This window comes from Sparus aurata, chromosome 19, assembly GCF_900880675.1.
Source record: "Sparus aurata chromosome 19, fSpaAur1.1, whole genome shotgun sequence".
NCBI classification, from domain to species: Eukaryota; Metazoa; Chordata; class Actinopteri; order Spariformes; family Sparidae; genus Sparus; species Sparus aurata.
In genome coordinates, this window is record NC_044205.1 from 22,204,764 (window position 1) to 22,222,806 (window position 18,043).

The following is an 18,043-nucleotide window of genomic DNA, read 5'->3' on the forward strand; positions in this document are numbered from 1 at the left end:
GACTTGGTCCGGATCACTCTGGTGTCAGAAGTGGGATTCCAATGCTGAGGCCCAGTGGAAAGCTGGCCCACTCTGGTCTGGTGGGCATTGTGCCCAGATTCACCCTAAAAGACCAACTATCCAAAATGGACATGATTCTGCCCCGGCCTGCCCTTGCGTACAATCATTTTGTATTGTTACAGAGGACAGTATAAATAACTAACAGGTTGTGGCTGATCGTAGCTGGCCGAGGCAATGCTAATACAGTCTATAAGCCAATCAGACCACTCAATGGCATTTTTTTGCTTTGAAGGCCTTGATCAAATGCATCTCTTGGTGTTTGATTCCTCAAAGAATGCAGGCCAAGGTGCCCTTTGAGTGAAAAACCTTAAAAGCCGTAACTATCCATGGTCAAAAAAACGCATCAGCGTGCATTTTAGAGTCAGTGCTCTCAGCCCTCTCGCTGCCATGCTCATTGCTCCCTCACAATGTGGCCCTGATGAAACGGTAGTGGGGTTTCGGCTGCTCTATGGTGGGCCGGTGCCCCTAATGGGTGGATAAGGGGTAGCTAGGGGCAGGCGGAGGCTTGGCACGACACGACCCCGCTGTGAGGCTGATTTGAGGTGAGCGTAGGGAAGATGGAGGGCGCCAAAGCAGGCTTTGATTTGCCCCTCCCCAGCCCCGAGGCCTGGAGGCTGGGACTGTGAGATGCTGAGCTCTGGGTGCGTCCCAGCAGACCCCTGGCGGCGGAGAGAACAGGCTGGGACTGTGGGCTGTGGAGCGGGAGGGGATGGGGAGGGGGGGGGGATGGGCTGCCGAGAGCCAAATTGAGATGTGGGAGTCGTTGAATTTGCCTAGATGAATATTGAAGAGGGCGTTTGCGGGCGCTGTGTGGGAAATCAGCGGCTGACAATCGACTGCTAACCAGGAGAGGGAGCATCCTGACCTGCCCATGCCTCTCTCTGCAATTCGTCCAAACATCAGTCACAGGCTGATGGGTTGAATAATGTACCACCGCGGATTCACTCCGGAGAGACCGAATCAAACATGAGCACAGAGTTGAAGCGAGTGAACTTTATGTTTGCTGAAGTTCTCCAGAGCCCCGACTAATATTTTGACTGCCCCCAGAAACGAGGGTAGTGACCTGATTCTGCCTTCTGACATTTAGAAGATTTGTTCGTCAAGGAGTCTCTCCGATGGCAACCCTCTTTTTTCGACAGATACAGGCATTAGGACGCGGTAACCTTCACATAATGCTGCGCTGAACTTGTTGTGGGGAAGGCACCCAGGCTCCTCGTGGCGCCGTGCCCGTCAAGCCAAGAAGTTGATCAGAAAAATACCTCACACAATTGCAGTAATCCCCCGTGCTCTTGTTGTGTTGGGTTTGGTGGAGTTTGAGCGCTCTCTCTCCCTCTCTCTCCCTCGTCTTTCAGCCCTGTGCTAATCGTGAATGATTCCCTCTGTCTATAGCGCCAGTGCCAGGGCCGGTGAATCAGGTACATAAGCCTAAGCCGCTTGGAGAGGTGCTCTTATTAAACTCTAGCCAGCTGCTGGAATTTTTCTTCCCCCCTCTCATTGTTAATTGGGGAGTCTCGAGTCTTTCCCGGGAGTTGATTTGCAAGAGAAAGAAAAAAAAGGAGCAAGAGATTATTGCACAGGAGGAGAGGAAGCTTTGAAGAAATGTTTTGTGATTTTGCACTGTATATCCTCCACTTCTCTCTCCCCTCTTGTTCGCTCTCCATGTGCTCCCCAGCCAAAACCTGTTTGTGCCACTGACAAACAGTGCTTTGAGAAGTTTCGGAGGTGGAACACAGCATATGTCTGGCTCTGGCTCAGAGGTACAACAATACCTCCTCTGATGTTTAGGCTTTTAGGAAAGGCAGTAAGGGTGGTGTTGTGATGTGCAGTGGCCCCTTTGTGCAAGCCGTGATACATACATGTCCTGGCTTTAGAGCCTCTGACGGAGTTCAGGCTCGAGGGCAAAGCAGACGCCTGCGAGTCAAGGACAGATTGGCATGTGGAGGAACAGCAATCCTTGTTCTTAACCTCTGCCTCTCGAAAAATACCTTCAAAAAACAACAAGCCGAGGGGGTTTTTTGTTTCACTTTTCATTTCTTTGAATTGGCCGGGCACCCTTAACTTAAGCCCCTGCTTGTCCCGGAGCCCAACTCTCAGAGGAATTGGCCCCACTCCATATCTCATTATCTCTTTTTAAAGTTTCATTTTGTCATTGCGTCCACGCTCTCTTTTATGCCGCCATATTAAAGGCCATGCATAGGGGTTTTTTTTTTCTCTGAAGGTATTCGTACCAGTTTTCACAATAGAGAGACCCCAGACAAGGGGGGAAAAAAAGGGAGAAACCTGGGCTTTAGGATTTAATGAGTGGCTTGCTGGGGGTGAAAGAAGGATAGAAAGCAAGCGAGGGAGAGCAAGAGGGAGTGCATTTGTCGAGGGTTAAGAGGAGCGAGGAGAAGGGAGGAAGAATGCAGGAATGGAGCACCAGGTACCATAATAGTGGCAGAGAAAGCTCCTGAAATACTAGAGCTGGGGCGTGTGCTCTGATCAGGACGGCAGTGAGCACAATTACCTTCTTTTCAAATCCTTCAGTGACACTGCGGGAGGAAGGAGGACTTTGAAACTTGAAAGGCAGGAGCTCGCTTTCAACCTCAAACGCGAGCAGGAAAGGGCTCTGAAATTTGTTCAGTGCTCCCCATCCACCATTAGCTTGTTTCTTCCTCTCGCCTCCAGGCATTTAAGCGCTTTTTGAAAAGATGTTAAGAAATTCAATCACCATAGAGAGAGAGAGAGAGAGAGAGAGAGAGAGAGAGAGAGAGAGAGAGAGAGAGAGTGGGATAGTTCTTTTTCAGTTTTTTTTTTTTTTTTTTTTTTTGAGAGGCATGCTTTTCCTCCGGTCCACAGAGGACCGGCCTGCTGCTTTTGTATTGGGCTGAATAGACCTGCAAAACTGGTGGAGGACTGGATGTGGCAACCATGGGAAAAGAGAGGGAAATAAAAGAGGAATGAAAAATGAGGAGAGGGTCTGCTGGGCGGATGGTCAGAGTTAGACAAGCGTTGCGGGATTGAACTTTTCAAAGTTGCATGTGTTTACCTGTGTCTGCTCTGTCTTCATTAGCCCGCTTTCTGACAGATACCTGACATGTAGTAGGGATACGGAAAGTTTCCAGCAGCAGGTTAGAAGCAGCACAGAGGAGAAAATACGTACTCGAGACTTTCTCCTGTCTCCAGCAGTAGTACGAAGAGTCAATTGACCCTTGTGCTGCTGAGTGTTTGTTTAACCATTTAAGGTGCTATAAACTGAAGTAATGAAGCCCCTTAAGGTGGTATATGGTAGAATGATGAACCCCCCTGTGGGCTCTCCATGGTGACTGGAGGGGGGATGGTGGCACTGTGACACCGCTGTGATTGAACTATTAGACGCTTGACCTCCCTTGCAGGAGAGGCGAGCTTGTGAATAGCGGTGGGGTCACCGGGGAAAAAAGAAGGGTGACGGAAAAGATATGGTGGATCGAGAAGGGCTGCTTGACTACGGGCGAAAAACATAATCAGGATTACTTTTGTCAACGTTAAGATTGTGATTATTCAACGCAATTACACATTGACTTCGGACACTTCATGCATGTATTTAACGTGTAAAAAAACACTGGCTTTTTTCCTTTCCTTGGATTTGGAGATACAATAGGTAACATTTCTTTGTAACACCTTTGTAATATAAATTGTTGAGTTCGGCACCTGTACCTACATTATCCCAAAGGTTTCCAACAATGTTCGAACCAACAGAAATCAGCATTTTAGTTCAATTTAACAGCGCGTTTCATTCGGTAAACGGAAGTTGGCGAACCCGGTATTTCCTCAAACTTGAATATAACAAGTCCGATTTCTGCATCAGTATCTGAAAACAACTACACTTTTGTTATCTATGTTGTTAAGCTGTGTACTTTCATTATCCCGTATATCGTACTGGTATGTTCCACTTGTTCGTCGGTCGCAACAACTTCGGCATGTAAGAGGAAGGAAGTCTGCAAATGAGACTCTTTTTTGCCACTCTAAACATCTATAACATTACAGATAGACATGCATTAAAATTTAAGCGCCGGCTGGCTTGACCGGGTTTTCACAAACGGCAGCTCACATGTTTTTACGGTGGGTTGAACTTAACATGTATCCGCTGAGACTGAGTTCGGGCTTTTCGGGTTGATTGAAAGTGCACCAGTGTAAAGAAAACGCGTCCGCTCATTGTGCTGGATTTAAACAACAAGGCAAAACAAGAGCATGATTTTAAGACGGAACGCGGCTCAGTAACATTTACATCTCAATGATCCAAAAAGCCAAAATCCAAAAACACGTGATTAATCACCCAGCCCTAGAAGAGAGTAAATATGAAAAATTTAAGTGTTGAAAGAAATAGTTATGTGAAGTATATTTAAGTAAGCAGTTGAGTGTCCTCAGTAGTTTTTCATAAGATGTTTCAGTCCAGTCTCGGTGCCCAGTGGCCTCCTTACTGCTACACTATCTGAGGCCCCACTGATGAATCTATTTATTAAACATCAAATATCTGTGTGAAAAAGGAGGAAAAAGAGCTCATAAATATGGAGACAGTTTGTACTTCCCCAGATGTAATGCTAGATTTTGTGGATGTGAACGGGCTGAGAGTACACGGTGGAAGCCGGCGCTCCTCCACACAGCTACAAGCTCTACCCTTCGCCGTGCTTGCTCCCAGCATAGTTTACAGTCTCGACTTCTTTCAATCCATGTCAGGAGATGAACCCAATTCTGAAATCCCTTTATGTTAATATTGCGCTTTGCAAGAGCAGACCTATTAATCCAGCTTTAACCGTATAAGTGCCATTATTCCCTTAATAAGATCACTGGCTGTGCAGTATAGGATTAAATACTTATATCATAACTGACACTGTCATTTCCCGCGGATGAGAGTGGCTTGCCTCTCTGGCTGTCAGTTCCGCGTTAAGAATCCTTGAATCTGCTGCCAGTGCTGCGCCGAAGCGCGGCTGGCCCGAGCGCTGGTAATGGATGTGGGAGAGTGAGGGGAATAAAAGCGGGGACCCGTGGGTTTGCTACCCTGCTCTCTCCATCCCCATTCTCTCTTTCAGTTCCTCTCTCTTAACCTCCCCCTTTTCTGATCGCTTCTCTTCTCCTGTGAAGTGCGGCTGCATTATGGCGGTCCTCTCCGGTGCTTAAGGTAGTGCTCTTTAATCTGGCCCCTCTCTCCTCTGTTCTTAATTGGCAGTTGGATGCTGTTGGGTTGCAGAGCATGGTGGGGGAGCCCTGCACCGCTAGGCAGCTAATGCTACAGAACCTCTGGCGCCGGCACAGAGGCACTTTGCCAGGTTCTCAGCGAGCGGCATGAAAACGCAAGAAAGAAGCGTTGGAGTGTGGCGATGACCAACACCCTCGGTGGCGAAATCATAATTGCGTAAAAACAATACCATTCACAACAGCAGCTGAAAGAGAAGTCAGGGCCCGAACAGAGACTGTAGAGCTCGTTCTCACGGCTCGAGGCCAAAAATAATCTTACCATGTGTCAGTGTTACATACAATGCCGGTTTGTATCTTAGTCTATATAGAAATGTATCACAGAAAAACCTAATACCAGGTCAGGAGGCTAGCTGACCCTTTTACAAGTCAGTTCAGAGGTCAGACCAAAGGTCAAGGGTCGTGTCTTTCTACTGGAGCTCAGCCCTTGAACTCAACTCTTACATACATCATCTTTACCCCGCATGGCAGGTAGGTTTCTCCTAATTTCCCCCCCAGAGTAAGAAGTTTGAGAACAGAGCGAGAGAGCGAGTGGGGAGAAAGGAGCAAACAAGAGAGCGAGGGAAGGAGGACGCTTGTTAACGGGCAGCTTGGTATGCAGACGGAAAAGCCTGCGTTGCCTCCTCCGAGGGAATCCATTGCTTTATAAAGAGAACAGACAGAGCTGAGTTTAAGAGCAGACTTTTGGGAACGCCGCCTCGACTGTGTGAAATGAAAAGGTTGGGATTTTTTCATCCACGGTGTCCATTTGCTCGTACACTGCCTGCCTCTGAACTCCCACATCTCAAAGTCAAACCCTAACAGATTTACACCCAGTATTTTTTTTTTTTTTTAGGTGTACAAAGCTGATCTCCTCCCTTTTCCCGCTCCTCCTACATGAACTAACTACAGGAGTGTGTGTGTGAGTGTGTAGTGTTCTCATGTCTGCTTCTAACTAGGCCTAACACGATAACTACTTTTTATTGGGAAATAAAAATAACTTGGATTTTATTTTATGCCATTGATATTATAATAATGTGAAGTGAACCCTTTCCAAGAGCAGTGGACTTTAGATGTTCATCGTTCAAACGCTGGATATCCAAAATAAATCAAATCAAACCACACAACCAAAAACTAAATTAAAGAAAGTATTTATATCTGTACTCAATAGGGTCAGAAAGTACTGTTGTCCCTAACAAATGACAATATCAGCTTAAAATTACAGTAAAAAAATTAATATTTATAGAAATGGACTCCACAAGTTTGTGCAAAACCTGATGACATGATTTGACAAACATGTGGAGTCAATGCCAGCTTCAGTCCATGCTGTCATTAAAGAAAAAGGGGGGCATACCAAAAGAGATGGCACTGGAATGACAGCAGGCATTGAGGCTGGCATGGACCCCACAAGTTTGTGCAAAACCTGAGGACTCAACATGATTTGACAAAACTTGTGGAGTCCATGCCATTAAAGAAATATGGGGACAACAGAAAGGGAGACATTCCAACAATACCAATCGAGCTGACAAGGACTCCACGAGTTTGTCAAATCATGTCAAGTCCTCAGGTTATGTACAAACTTGTGGAGTCCATGCCAGCTTCAGTGCATGCTGCCATTAAAGAAAAAGGGTGACAGTAAAAAGGGGGACATTCCAATAACATCAATCCAGCTGGCAAGGACTCCACAAGGTCAAATCATGTAGGTAAAACATGAATCCTCAGGTTTTGCACAAACTTGTGGAGTCCATGCCAGCTGGATATCATGCTGTCATTTAAGAAAAAGGGGGGCAAGATAAAGGGACATATTCTAGTAATACCATTCGAGCTGGCAAGGACTCCACAGTGTAAAATCATGTAGGTAAAACATGAATCCCCAGGTTTTGCACAAACTTGTGAAGTCCATGCAAGCTAGAGTCCATGTTGTCATTTAAGAAAAAGGGGGACAGACCAATAATATCAATCAAAGTGGTCAGAATTGTATTGCAGCTCGTTGTTTTCCTCCATCAAAGTTTTAATATTAGATCTTCCTCTTCTGTTTCTGTCTGTCTACCTTTACAGAGGACGAGAGTTCCAGCACGCCTTACCACCGTGAGAGGCGCAATGCCATCAGCTCCCAGGCCCCGGCGCCCGGCGGCCCCGACAGGAACGTGAGCGAGGAGCCCTCCACCTCCACGGAAGAACGCCCCTCCCTGCTCAAGAAGGAGCTGCACAGTTCCCTGCCTCACCTGGCCGACCATGCTCTGCCGTACCGGGGCACTCTGTTCGCCATGGACCCCCGCAACGGCTACCTGGATTCACACTATCGTAAGTCCAACTAAAACAGTTGGTGTTACTTATTTGTATAAAGTGTGAAAACTTCAGCTCAAGGACGTGTTTGTAGCTCTCCGAAAACACTGAGGCCGAATGTGTCTCTTTACTGTAGGTGAGAGGCAGGACTGCCAGATGCGTGATTAAGTCTGACAGATTAGCCTCTCTCTTGCGCTCGCCCCTCGCCTCAGCACACACACACACACACATTTTGCGAACACATGCACGCACACCCGTCTTGTTTTGTGCCTGGGAAGTTAGTATGGGGAACAGCCAGCGTAGCTTCTTAATTCCCTCATTAGGGGCCTGTCTGAACACAGTACTCCGCTTTCTCTCATCAACACACACTTCAAAGCCCCAAAGCAGCGGCGAGTCAAACCTCACCACCCCCCCTTCTACTCTCTCTCTCTCTCTCTCTCTCCCTTTCTCTCTCTCTCTCTCTCTCTCTCTCTCTGGGACTGTGTGAGAGAGAGAGAGAGAGAGAAAGAGAGACTAATGGAGATGGAGCCTGAGAGATTGCGGTGAAGGGAGAGCTGTGGCTTGAGTGAGATACTGAAGATAATTTGAGAAAGAAAAAAAAAGGTGAGATAGGCAGTAGTAGTTAGATGAAAGCGAGAAGCTGTGTGTGTGTGTGTGTGTGTACGTGGAAGGAGGGAACAGGAGATAGATGATTGGGGAGTAAGAGGCTGATTAGGAGGTTAATTCAGCAGCCACTGTAGCCAGGACTTAGCCTGCAGACAAGGATTTGATGTGATAGCTTGTTTAGTTTGGTTAAATTGGCTCCGAATTGGGGCAGACAGAGTGGGACAGAGGGATTTTAATCCAGTGGCAGTAATGAAAAAGTCCAGTGGACCCCAAACCCTTTCTACTGTAACTCTATTTATTCAGCCGCTTCATTAGCCGCGCCACTCCGTCGTACTTGGGGGTGCCTGAGAGTCACCAAGGTGCCTCTTTAAGGGAAAGGTTACTTAAAACCAGGCGATGGTGCTGTGGACAGGACCCTCGAGGGCAGAACATTACTGCCCATTACATCCTGACCTAACTCAGCAACACTGCCACTTCTCATTTTGTGTATGTGTGTGTGTGTGTGTGTGTTTGGGGGGGGGGGGGGGGGGGGGGGGGGGGTTACGTGTGAAGGAGCTCTGGAGGTTCCAGACCACTGAAGCCGTGGGGCAGGAGTGGAGAAAGTGGGGGGTGGGCGATAGGGAGGGGAGGGGGGGGGGGTCAGTCTGCAGGCTCGGGGTCATGTGGAAAAGTCACAGTCTGAAATGGAGAGTTCAAAAGCAGCAGAAAAAGTCAAAAGGGCCGTAGAGCTTCGAGAGGCTTTTCTTTTGTGTGTTTTTTGGGACTCAAGAGGCTGGAAGACGGCAATCGTACGAGGCTGAAGGAGAGGAAGCTGTAGGCAGGATAGGCTTTAGTCTTCTTCTGCGCTGCTTCTTCCACATTTTTTCTTCAATACCGAAAAAATATGTCAATTAACACAAATCTAATCAGCAACAATTTGCCCGTTGCAGCTTTTATAAATACGAGGATTTGCCGTTTTTGTAAAGTGTTGTGAAAAATACAAAAAAATAAATAGTCTTGAGTAAAAGTTAAGTAAATATATTTCTTTGGTAAGAGTGAAAGTCACCCGTACTACAATGGTATTTGAGGCGTCTGATATTTGTTGTTTGTAAGAAAGTTGATTTTCTCAACTTGTCATATTCAGACATGTTGGTATGGAGACCGATCTGCCCTAAAATCCAAGTATTTGACAAGTTCAGAAACTGAAAGCATCAGTTAACAGAGTTTGGAATGAAACTCAGAAATCAACTTTCTTACAAAGTGTATCTTTGAGTATCAAAAGTAATTTCTGTGCCATTAAATATACTTAGATATCAAAAGAAAAGTAAAATGTACATGTATGTATCTACTGTCAGATATAGGTTGACCAATGACTGGCCTGGATGATTACTGTATCTGATATTCAGCATTTTTCTTATCGTAGAAAACAGTGTTTTTGTTTTGTATTTATCCAGTTGTTGATAAAAAATTAATTAATTTAAAAATGCCCTGCTCTGGCTCAAATGACAGCTTATAATATGTCAAGTTCACAGTAAGTACAATAATATCTCAAAATGAAGTGGACTGAGAGTATAATGGAAATACTCAAATAATATAATTCAAAATTGTACTTCAGTACAATACTTTAGTAAATCTACTTGTTACATTTCATCAAAGCATTTGGAAATAGAGTAATTGGCATTGTTTTTCATTTTGTAAATGCATTTCCACCCAAATTACTCAGAATTTTTCCAATGCAGTCTAAAATACCACAAAGATTAGGCATTGAGGATTGGGATTTTTGCACGCGAACAACAAACAAACTGTTTTGGAGCTGCAAATTTGGAAAAAAATGGTGGCTTGAAGTACTCAACCCATTAGAAATGTCCAGTGCCACAAGCCCCACTCCTAATAGTTCTTGTAGTTTTGGAAAGTAATGCACAGAGTTCCTCTAAACGTTCCTAGTTCCTGGTGAAGTTCCTGCTGTGGAAATGTGGCTATAGACAAAATGACTGATAGATCATTTCTTAAACATTGTTAGAATAATCGATAATGCAAATAGCTGTTAGCTGCAGCCTTAGTGTCAGTGCATGAATAACAATTACAAAGAAAAGTTAAGAGCTGATTTGTTACCGATGCTTTTTCAGAGAAATTACACCAATAAAGACCCAAATAAAGTCTGTATGGCTTCTAGTGTTGCTCATTGATCTTCCTCAGTCAATTCTCTGATCCTGACTCCGCTTCGGGAAGACTTATGATCTGAGATGAGAGCATAGCGGTGTAAAACACCTCCTCCTGGCCCCAGGTGTTTGAGGACATGGGGAGTCCCTGAAGGCAGCGGTCCCATTCTGTCTGATTGAACCCAGTACCAGAGCTCAATCCCCATGAGCTCCGGCGGTCTGAGGGTCAGCAGAACGAAAGGGTTCCCCCTAAAGCCTCCGCTTCCCCTCCCTCTCCTCAGCTGCTTTGAACCAGAAGCCTGTAGAGTCTGTCGCCACTCCTGCGCCACAAGGTGTTAAAAAGCCACGGGCTCCTGTTCTGGTTTCTGGTTCCGTACACACACACATGCACAGCCCCTTACTCCACCAGTGGTAGTCCCTCTCTATGAGGGCTTTGTCACCTCCTAAATTCATCCCAGGTGTGCGCCTGTGTGTGTGTGTTTGTGATGGAGAGGGGGCCCTAAGCCTTTGTGCTGTGCTTGCATAGCGTGCCACGCCACGCAGCAGACAGCCAGGTAAATCCGATTACTCTTAGCGCTGGTGTGTGTCAGTGCTTAATGTGCCTAAATGCGACGGCACCTGCAGCCTCCCCACACCTGGCCGCCGGGTCATTAACGTGGCGGTGAAGCTCTGGGAGGCGTGGGAGTTGAGCAAACGTGAAGCGAGCCAGAGGGGGGTTTATCTCCAGGGGTAAATCTCCGCTATTCACCCAGACTTGTGATCTCCCACTCCTCTCGACGTCCGCGGCCTAAGACCGTGTTTACTCTGGTTTTTAACACCCACTTCAGAGCAGAAAAAGGAGGGAGGCACTAAGGAAACATCGCCCCTATTGTTAGCATTAGCTAATCGTGGCGATGCCGGAGCCTTAGCCGCTTTTCTTGGGCAAACACTGGATAAGAGAGTCCACATCCTTCTTAGCACAACACTAATACATGGGGCTTTGTTGTGGGATAAGAAGAAAGGATTGAGATGAGGATTAATGAGGGAGAAGTCTTTTTTTTTTTAAGATCTTAATTGTGTGGAAGTGTGAATGGGATGCGCGGCGCCGACATCTGTTTACATTGTGCGCTGATTAGCCGGTCAGTGGTCCTGCAGCAACAGTGAGCCCACTTGCTGGCGAAGCATCTCCGCTTCCTCCGAGGGGATCGTCTTCTTTTAAGTGTCTCCTTCTTAAACACTTGCCCTTCTTTGCCAGACTAAGCAAAATCATCACGGAGGGACTTAAAGCACATCGCATTCAGTGGCTTTCTTGCGAGAAAAAGGAAGGCAACTGGAGGAGAGTGAATTTGCCAAGCTTTACAGACAATGGTTAAGTATTTTGGCACTCAACGGGCATAAGTTTGCGGTTGTTACTTTATCTGTGATACAGTAGGTCATTGACAGCAGTAGAAGAGATGCATTAGGTGTCTCCGGGCTGTGATGGCTGCCTATCAGTCCAACAGTCTTTCCTTTAAAAAATCTAGCCCAGATCTGGCTGCCAGGGCTTAATCCCCACACCAAAGCCTTGCTGTCCTTGACTGATCTCAGAAACCAAGCCCGCTAAGCTAGAGGCAGTGGAGGTATGGATCTCTTGGCTGAAGGATTCCTTCACATGTCTCATAGTAACCCTGCTCTGAGCCCGGACAAAGGTGACTCCTACCTGGATCATACAGGCCCTGTGTTCTGGGAAAGCTAGCATGAACACTGAGCCCGTCCCTGGGTTTTTTCATCCGATGTGGTGGGGGGCGGTGGGTGTCCAGTCAAAGGGGTTAAACTCTAAACTGCTGCGCCGAGCTGATCTCAGGTCTACTGGGCCGTAACACGCCAGCCGCTGCCCCGGCGTCAGTCTGTCTGCCCCGGTATCAAAATGCAGCTGACCACTGAACTGAATGAGCTAGCTGTCACCGATCTGAACGTGATCCGCACATCAATGGCCCCGGACTCTCTATAGTTAATTAAAGCGCTCGGCCTTTGAGTTCATGTGGACTGCGCGCGGGCCTTTTCTTTACGTCTTGACACAGCAAAGAATGAGTGTGTGTGCATACAGGCAGCTTCTGAAGTTGCACTCAAAGAACAAACTTTCTGGCCTCTTGTTGGTTCGGACGTGATGAGCACTGGCTGGCATACGGCTTCAAACACGCAGCCTCCCCCACCCCCCCCTCCTCAAAGAACTGGGGGACTACAGCCTGGGGTGAGAAGACACGTGCCCGTTTCAAGGGTAAGTGTTTGTCTTTGTGATTGTTTCAATATTGGCTTTTTGAGCGCGGTGGCACGGTGTAGTCCCCCAGCGGTGTGCCGGCACTGAGAAGCCTGGGGCACACTGCAGGCAATGGAGAGGGATCCCTTCCATCCACCTCCTTTCATCAAGAAAGAACAACATGGGCCTGTGCTCTGCTGTGGCCCCTTGGTCCAGCGCACCAGGGATAATCAGATGATCCCCTTTTATACAGCTTATTAGAGGCATCTCATGCTGTAAGATAGGCCATATTCTCACATGCATGTGCCCCTTTGTAGCGCTTGATGATTTGAGGGGGTTAAGCAGAGTTTGAAGTGCTTCGAGAACGCACTCTCGTACCATCTTAAGGTCATGTGGTGCTCTTACCACGGAGCGGCTGCGTGTGAACCGCATATCTCCGAATAATGGCGCCCCGCTTATTAACAATGACAAGATTAAATGTGAAGGGGCTAAGAAGACTTAAGAAGAATCTCCAGCGAACTTAAGATGTTCAAAGAAGAAGACTCAGCATTTCTTGGTATCATTGTCGCAACATCTGTCAGCGTGTTTTTACCGCTCTTTTCGAGCGAGATTGGTTAATCAGTCGAGCCACAGAGGGCGAGTGGAGACAATAGCTTAAAAATGAAGATTTGCTGCATCTGCTACGTCCAAAAAGGAGAATCGACTGCAGCGAACACCACTGGTAACAATAACATTAAGCGCTAAACTATGAAAACAACAAGATCAAATGCTCCTGGGGGCCTCTCCTCGGCTAGCTGTTGGAGCTTTTTCTCTCCTCCTTAAGTTACCCTGTAGTCTCCAGTAGGATAATCACCTCTGTGTGCGATGGGAGAATCAAGAGTTATTTCATGGTTTCAGACGTGTTTGTTTCCCGTGTATCCAAATCTCATCACTCCTTTTTTTTTTTTTGTATTTGCATTCCCGTCACATAGTGGCAAAGATAAGCGCCCTTATCCCCTCAGCAAACAACCCCCGTATCTTGCTCCCGTCTCTGGAGGGTTCCCAAGTATATATTGTTCTACGCCGAGAGGAGGCTGATGAACACAGTCTAATTAAAATGTTTCTGCTGAAATGTGAGATACCACTGTGGAGGGGAGAAAAGAGGAAGAGGAGTCTGAGGGTACGAGTGAGACGGAGGGGTGTGCGAAAAAGAGAGGAGCGCCGGAGAGAGTGGAGAAGAAGGAGGAGGGGGTGTAACAAAGCAGAAAATGAAGAGAGACATAAAAGAATGGGAGCTCAAGGAGGTCAGGCCCATCACAGGCTTTAGTGTTGCCTTTAAAGATGCCTGGGACAGGTGGCAGCTCCAGACAATCTCGCACCACAGAGCAGCATCCTCTCAGGAGGAGATAAGGGATTCCTCCATCCACGCACCCTCCTCCTCCTACCTCTCCTTCACTCACACCCCCACCTCCCCTTCCTCCCGTCTTGGGGTTCTCCCAGACAGCCTGCTTTGATGTGGCTCAGTGTGAGCGGGCAGCTGTAGGCCACGGGGCTGCAGCAGCGCTGCTGGGCCACTGGGCCGGCGGACCGTTGGGAGCCGACTCGAGCGCGGCTCAATCAGTGGGGCTCTCCGGTGCCCGGCACTTTCAGGTCTCATTAAAGCGCTCCGGCAGGGTTAATCCTCTTTAAGGTTTACATGGGCCCCAGTTTGTCTCTGTGCCCAGGCTGAGGGGAACCCCTGGGCGCCACCTGCGTGACAAAGACTCAAAATCACTGTGACGCAAGTTCCCTCCGTCTGTTGCCTCGCTCCTCCACTCCCCTTGTATGTTCTCCTCTCTCTCCATGGCTCTCACTCGCCGTCCCCCGTGCATTCTGCCTCTTCTTTGCTCCCCTTTCCCTTGATAGTACCTAGGCCTGGTTGTAAGTCTTTTAGGATTATTTGGGCGGAATCTGTTGACAGGGGTGCAGTAAATGGATTACAACTTTGTCCTTGTTTTGGGATGCTGTGAGGAGGGAAAAGGGGCGAGATGCGCTTTGAATAATGAGAGAGGCAAAGAGAAAGAAATAGACCGAGAGCAGGATTAACTGGGAGAATTAGGAAGGCGACGCAACAGTGAAGGAGAGGGTGAAAGAGAGGCTAAGGTGACAGCAGAGGATAGAGCGCAGAGAGTGGAAAAGAGGGAGAATCAGAGAGCTCCAGATGTTGTTGCTCTCATAAGACCTAATTGGTCCAGAAGTGCCGACCCCTGTCTGGCCCTGCAGCGCCGAGCAGCCATTTGTCTGATTGCTGTGACACTGGGCTTTGTCTTTGCTCTGTGACACACAGTTTCCTCCATTAGCCCAAATAATGGCCAGGTACCTCTGGAGGCCTGCACAGACTTTGTTTAATGTCTGTATGGCTTTGGTGGAAAATAGAGGAATAGACTTACAGTGCGGGGGGAAATACCAGTTCACTGTAAAACATATCAGAGGACCGAGCTAGGGTTGCTGCATGTAAACGTTATACACTTAAAATTAGTGGCGCACGACCAGGATACAGAAGTTTTTAGATTTATTTCCAGGCAGCCACAAGTTTCCACTAATTCTAACACATATGAAAGTCAGCTCGCGGAGGTTTACTAGATCATTCATCTGTCGCCAATTATGAACTCAATTCAGAGTTTCTCATAAGATGGAGATTCCAGAGTTGGTTCTCAAGCTGCATTTGTTTTAATACAAGAGACAAACATGCGTAACATCCTCGTTTCTGCGCTCAAATCCTCAGTTTTAATCTTTTGGGGCGCCTGGTTCTTCTTTATCTATTTACTCAGTCGACAATACATGCCATACATGATTTGATTCAGGTGAACCTTAAGTTTCAGTCTTTTTTAAGAAATGGGATTAAAAAAATGTGTTTGTTTTTTCACACTGTGAACTCAGACAGAACTTCAAGAAGTTTAGTTGTTTTGTTTGAAATAATACAATTGTTTGGATGGATTCCATATGAATTTCGGCCTACATCTGACCTTTCCTATTCATGTAACAAGAATTTACTATAATATTATCAATACATGAAACGACTGGAAAATGCTGAGAAACTGCCCTAACATGGGTTTTTAAAGCATATGGCTAGGCTTAACGGTCTAAGTTAAGACTTAAGAACAATGTCTTTTTTTTTTTTTCAATGTTTCTTTGGGCCATTTTCCCTGAAACCTTGGATGTCGGAGTGCCCTTGAACGCACCACAGAGGAGACTCTTTAAAACCAGCTCCTTCTTTCAGCCACATCACCGCGGCGATAATACATAATTTTGACACACGAATGGGTGACAAAGTGCGCGCTGTGATGGATCACCACTCTTAGCCGAGATTAAAAAACCTCCGCAGGTTGATATTCACAACACACGAACCGCCTGGAAATGTAATTCTGCAAACAAAATTGCATTCAAATGACCTGCGTTGGTCAGTGGCCTCTCAGCATGATTCAGAAATTGAGAGGCTGGCCGGTTTCCACAAGCGGCGTGCAGGCAGCTGGGTGTGTTGTTATGATGCAGGTGTGTTAGCCTCACAGTCACTATCAACACAGCCGCTTGCAGTTTCACTATCACCTGCCTGCATAGGGGCCCGTGCAGGGAGGAGCTGCGACGGCTGAGGGTCAGCCTGATACAGCCGTGGCAATCATGAACGCTGTCACTGATATGACCTTGGCTCATATGGATGTCGCAGTAAGTCCGAATAATTTATCATACATTTTCTACGATAGAGGCGTTTGAAGGAGCCCGTAAAAAAAAAAATAACATTCAGTCACATCTTTTCCTAATAATGGTCTCAAAAAAAATAGATCAAACCCTGAAGCGGCCTTGCGGCCGAGTTGCATAAATCACAGAAGGAGGAGAAAAATAAATGTAGCAATGTCCCGGCGAGTTAACCCGAGGTTTAAATCAACCCCCTCTTCTCTCCGAGAGGTATCGTCGTTTTGAGAGGAGGAGATAGACAGATGTGGGAGATAAAGAGAGAGAAGAGGAAAGAGGTGTGTTTCAGCTCCTAAACTGCTGTGTAAATCTCTCCCCCAGCTGGGTGGGGGCGAGAGGAGGCTGGTAGGGTGGAGTTAGGGTAGAGAGGGTGCTGGAGCGACGGTGGTGGTGGTGGTGGTGGTGGTGGAGGTGGGGGAGGCGGGCCAACGCATAGCGCTTTGTTCTGCTCCCCAGCTTATCCCAATCTGGAGAAATCCACCAAATGTAGGAGATAGATTGGCGCTCCGCAGAGGCCTCGTGAAATAACCTTCACTCCCCTGATCCACGCTGGGATACAGGGAGGAAGGGAGGCGGGGAAGAGGAAGAAAAAAACGGGGCAGAGCCAGGGTTAGATGGCGCTGGGGGCCCCTGCAAGAGCAGTGTGCGTGCTTGGCTCCACTCCGAAGCAGCGTCGGTACGCTGGCGTGCAATTTGTTGAGATCGACTCGGCTTTGTAAATGTCTTGCAGATGCCGGAGCTCCATTAAGATATTTGTGCGACTCGCGGAGAAGGAGGCGAGTGGAAGAGGTAACTGCAAGCTTCTTGGAGCGAGGCCTGCAACTTGATCCTCGTCGTTCTGATTGCAGGAATCGGGGTTTCTCGCGGCGCATTACTTCGTATAGATGTCTCGCAAATGGACACACATGTTTCTGAGGATACTCTGTCAGTGAAGATGTGAACTCTTTAGATTAAATTTGGCAGGAAGTAGTCGCACGTCAGAAAGAGAAATCAATGTAGTGGAGTCAAAAGTACAATGTTGTCGAAACAGAAGGAGAGTGGAAGAATAAAGTGGTAGAAAATGGACAAGTAAAAGAGCAAGTACCTCAAAATTGTACTTTTATTATTTGTACTACAATATTCATGTGAAAGTAAGAATATAAACAAGAAGACAGGATGAAAGCACAGCAGTGAAGTGAGGCTACAAAGAGCTGTCGTCGTAAATGTGGTGATGAAGGCAGCTGAACTGTAAGGGGAACAGCAGTACAGGTTGCTGCAAAACTAAGGTGATTAAAAAGTAATAACGAGGGGTAATCTTAACGTCGGATGATGAAAAATAAAATGCAAATTTAAGTCAACTACGCAAACAAACACAAAAGCAGATTGTGCCTGGGGCTAACATCGTCGGTAACTGACAGTTCATCGAGGTTATGAAAAGATTTTAAATAAACATACAGAAAAATACATCTGCGGTAAACAAATGCAGATCGTGTGTGATGTGCGAGCTGAAGCGAAGCCTCGGTCGGGGTTGAAATATCATCCCGCGCTCGACTTTTGTAAATGTTGGCTGACTCGAAGCGTCGAGCGCCAGAGCAAATATGCAAAGACTTGTCGGATCGTAAAGAGAGAAGGATGGGCATTGACCGACTTGTTCAAGTCTAGACAAACAAATTACTCCTGACAGCGAGTAGCGCTGGAATGCATACTTGAACAGACAGCGTGACGTTTCTCTTTTCAGCGCCTCACTTTCTCCTCTCTGTTCTGTTTTTTTTCAACTCCCTCACCATGTTAATTACATTTACCCACAGAGAGACTGTTTGTGTTTAAGGGTGTGAGAGCAATTGAGCAAGAGAGAAGAGAG

General features: G+C 47.0%; 1 protein-coding gene across 1 annotated transcript in view; it reads left to right on the plus strand.

Annotated features, from left to right (window-relative positions):
• gli3 (GLI family zinc finger 3) overlaps positions 1 to 18,043 on the plus strand; it is a 104,067-nt gene that overhangs the window by 32,485 nt on the left and 53,539 nt on the right. Inside the window, exon 3 of the mRNA XM_030398642.1 lies at positions 7,309 to 7,554. Coding sequence (XP_030254502.1) covers positions 7,309 to 7,554 — 246 coding nt within the window. The remainder of the gene's footprint in view (positions 1 to 7,308; positions 7,555 to 18,043) is intronic.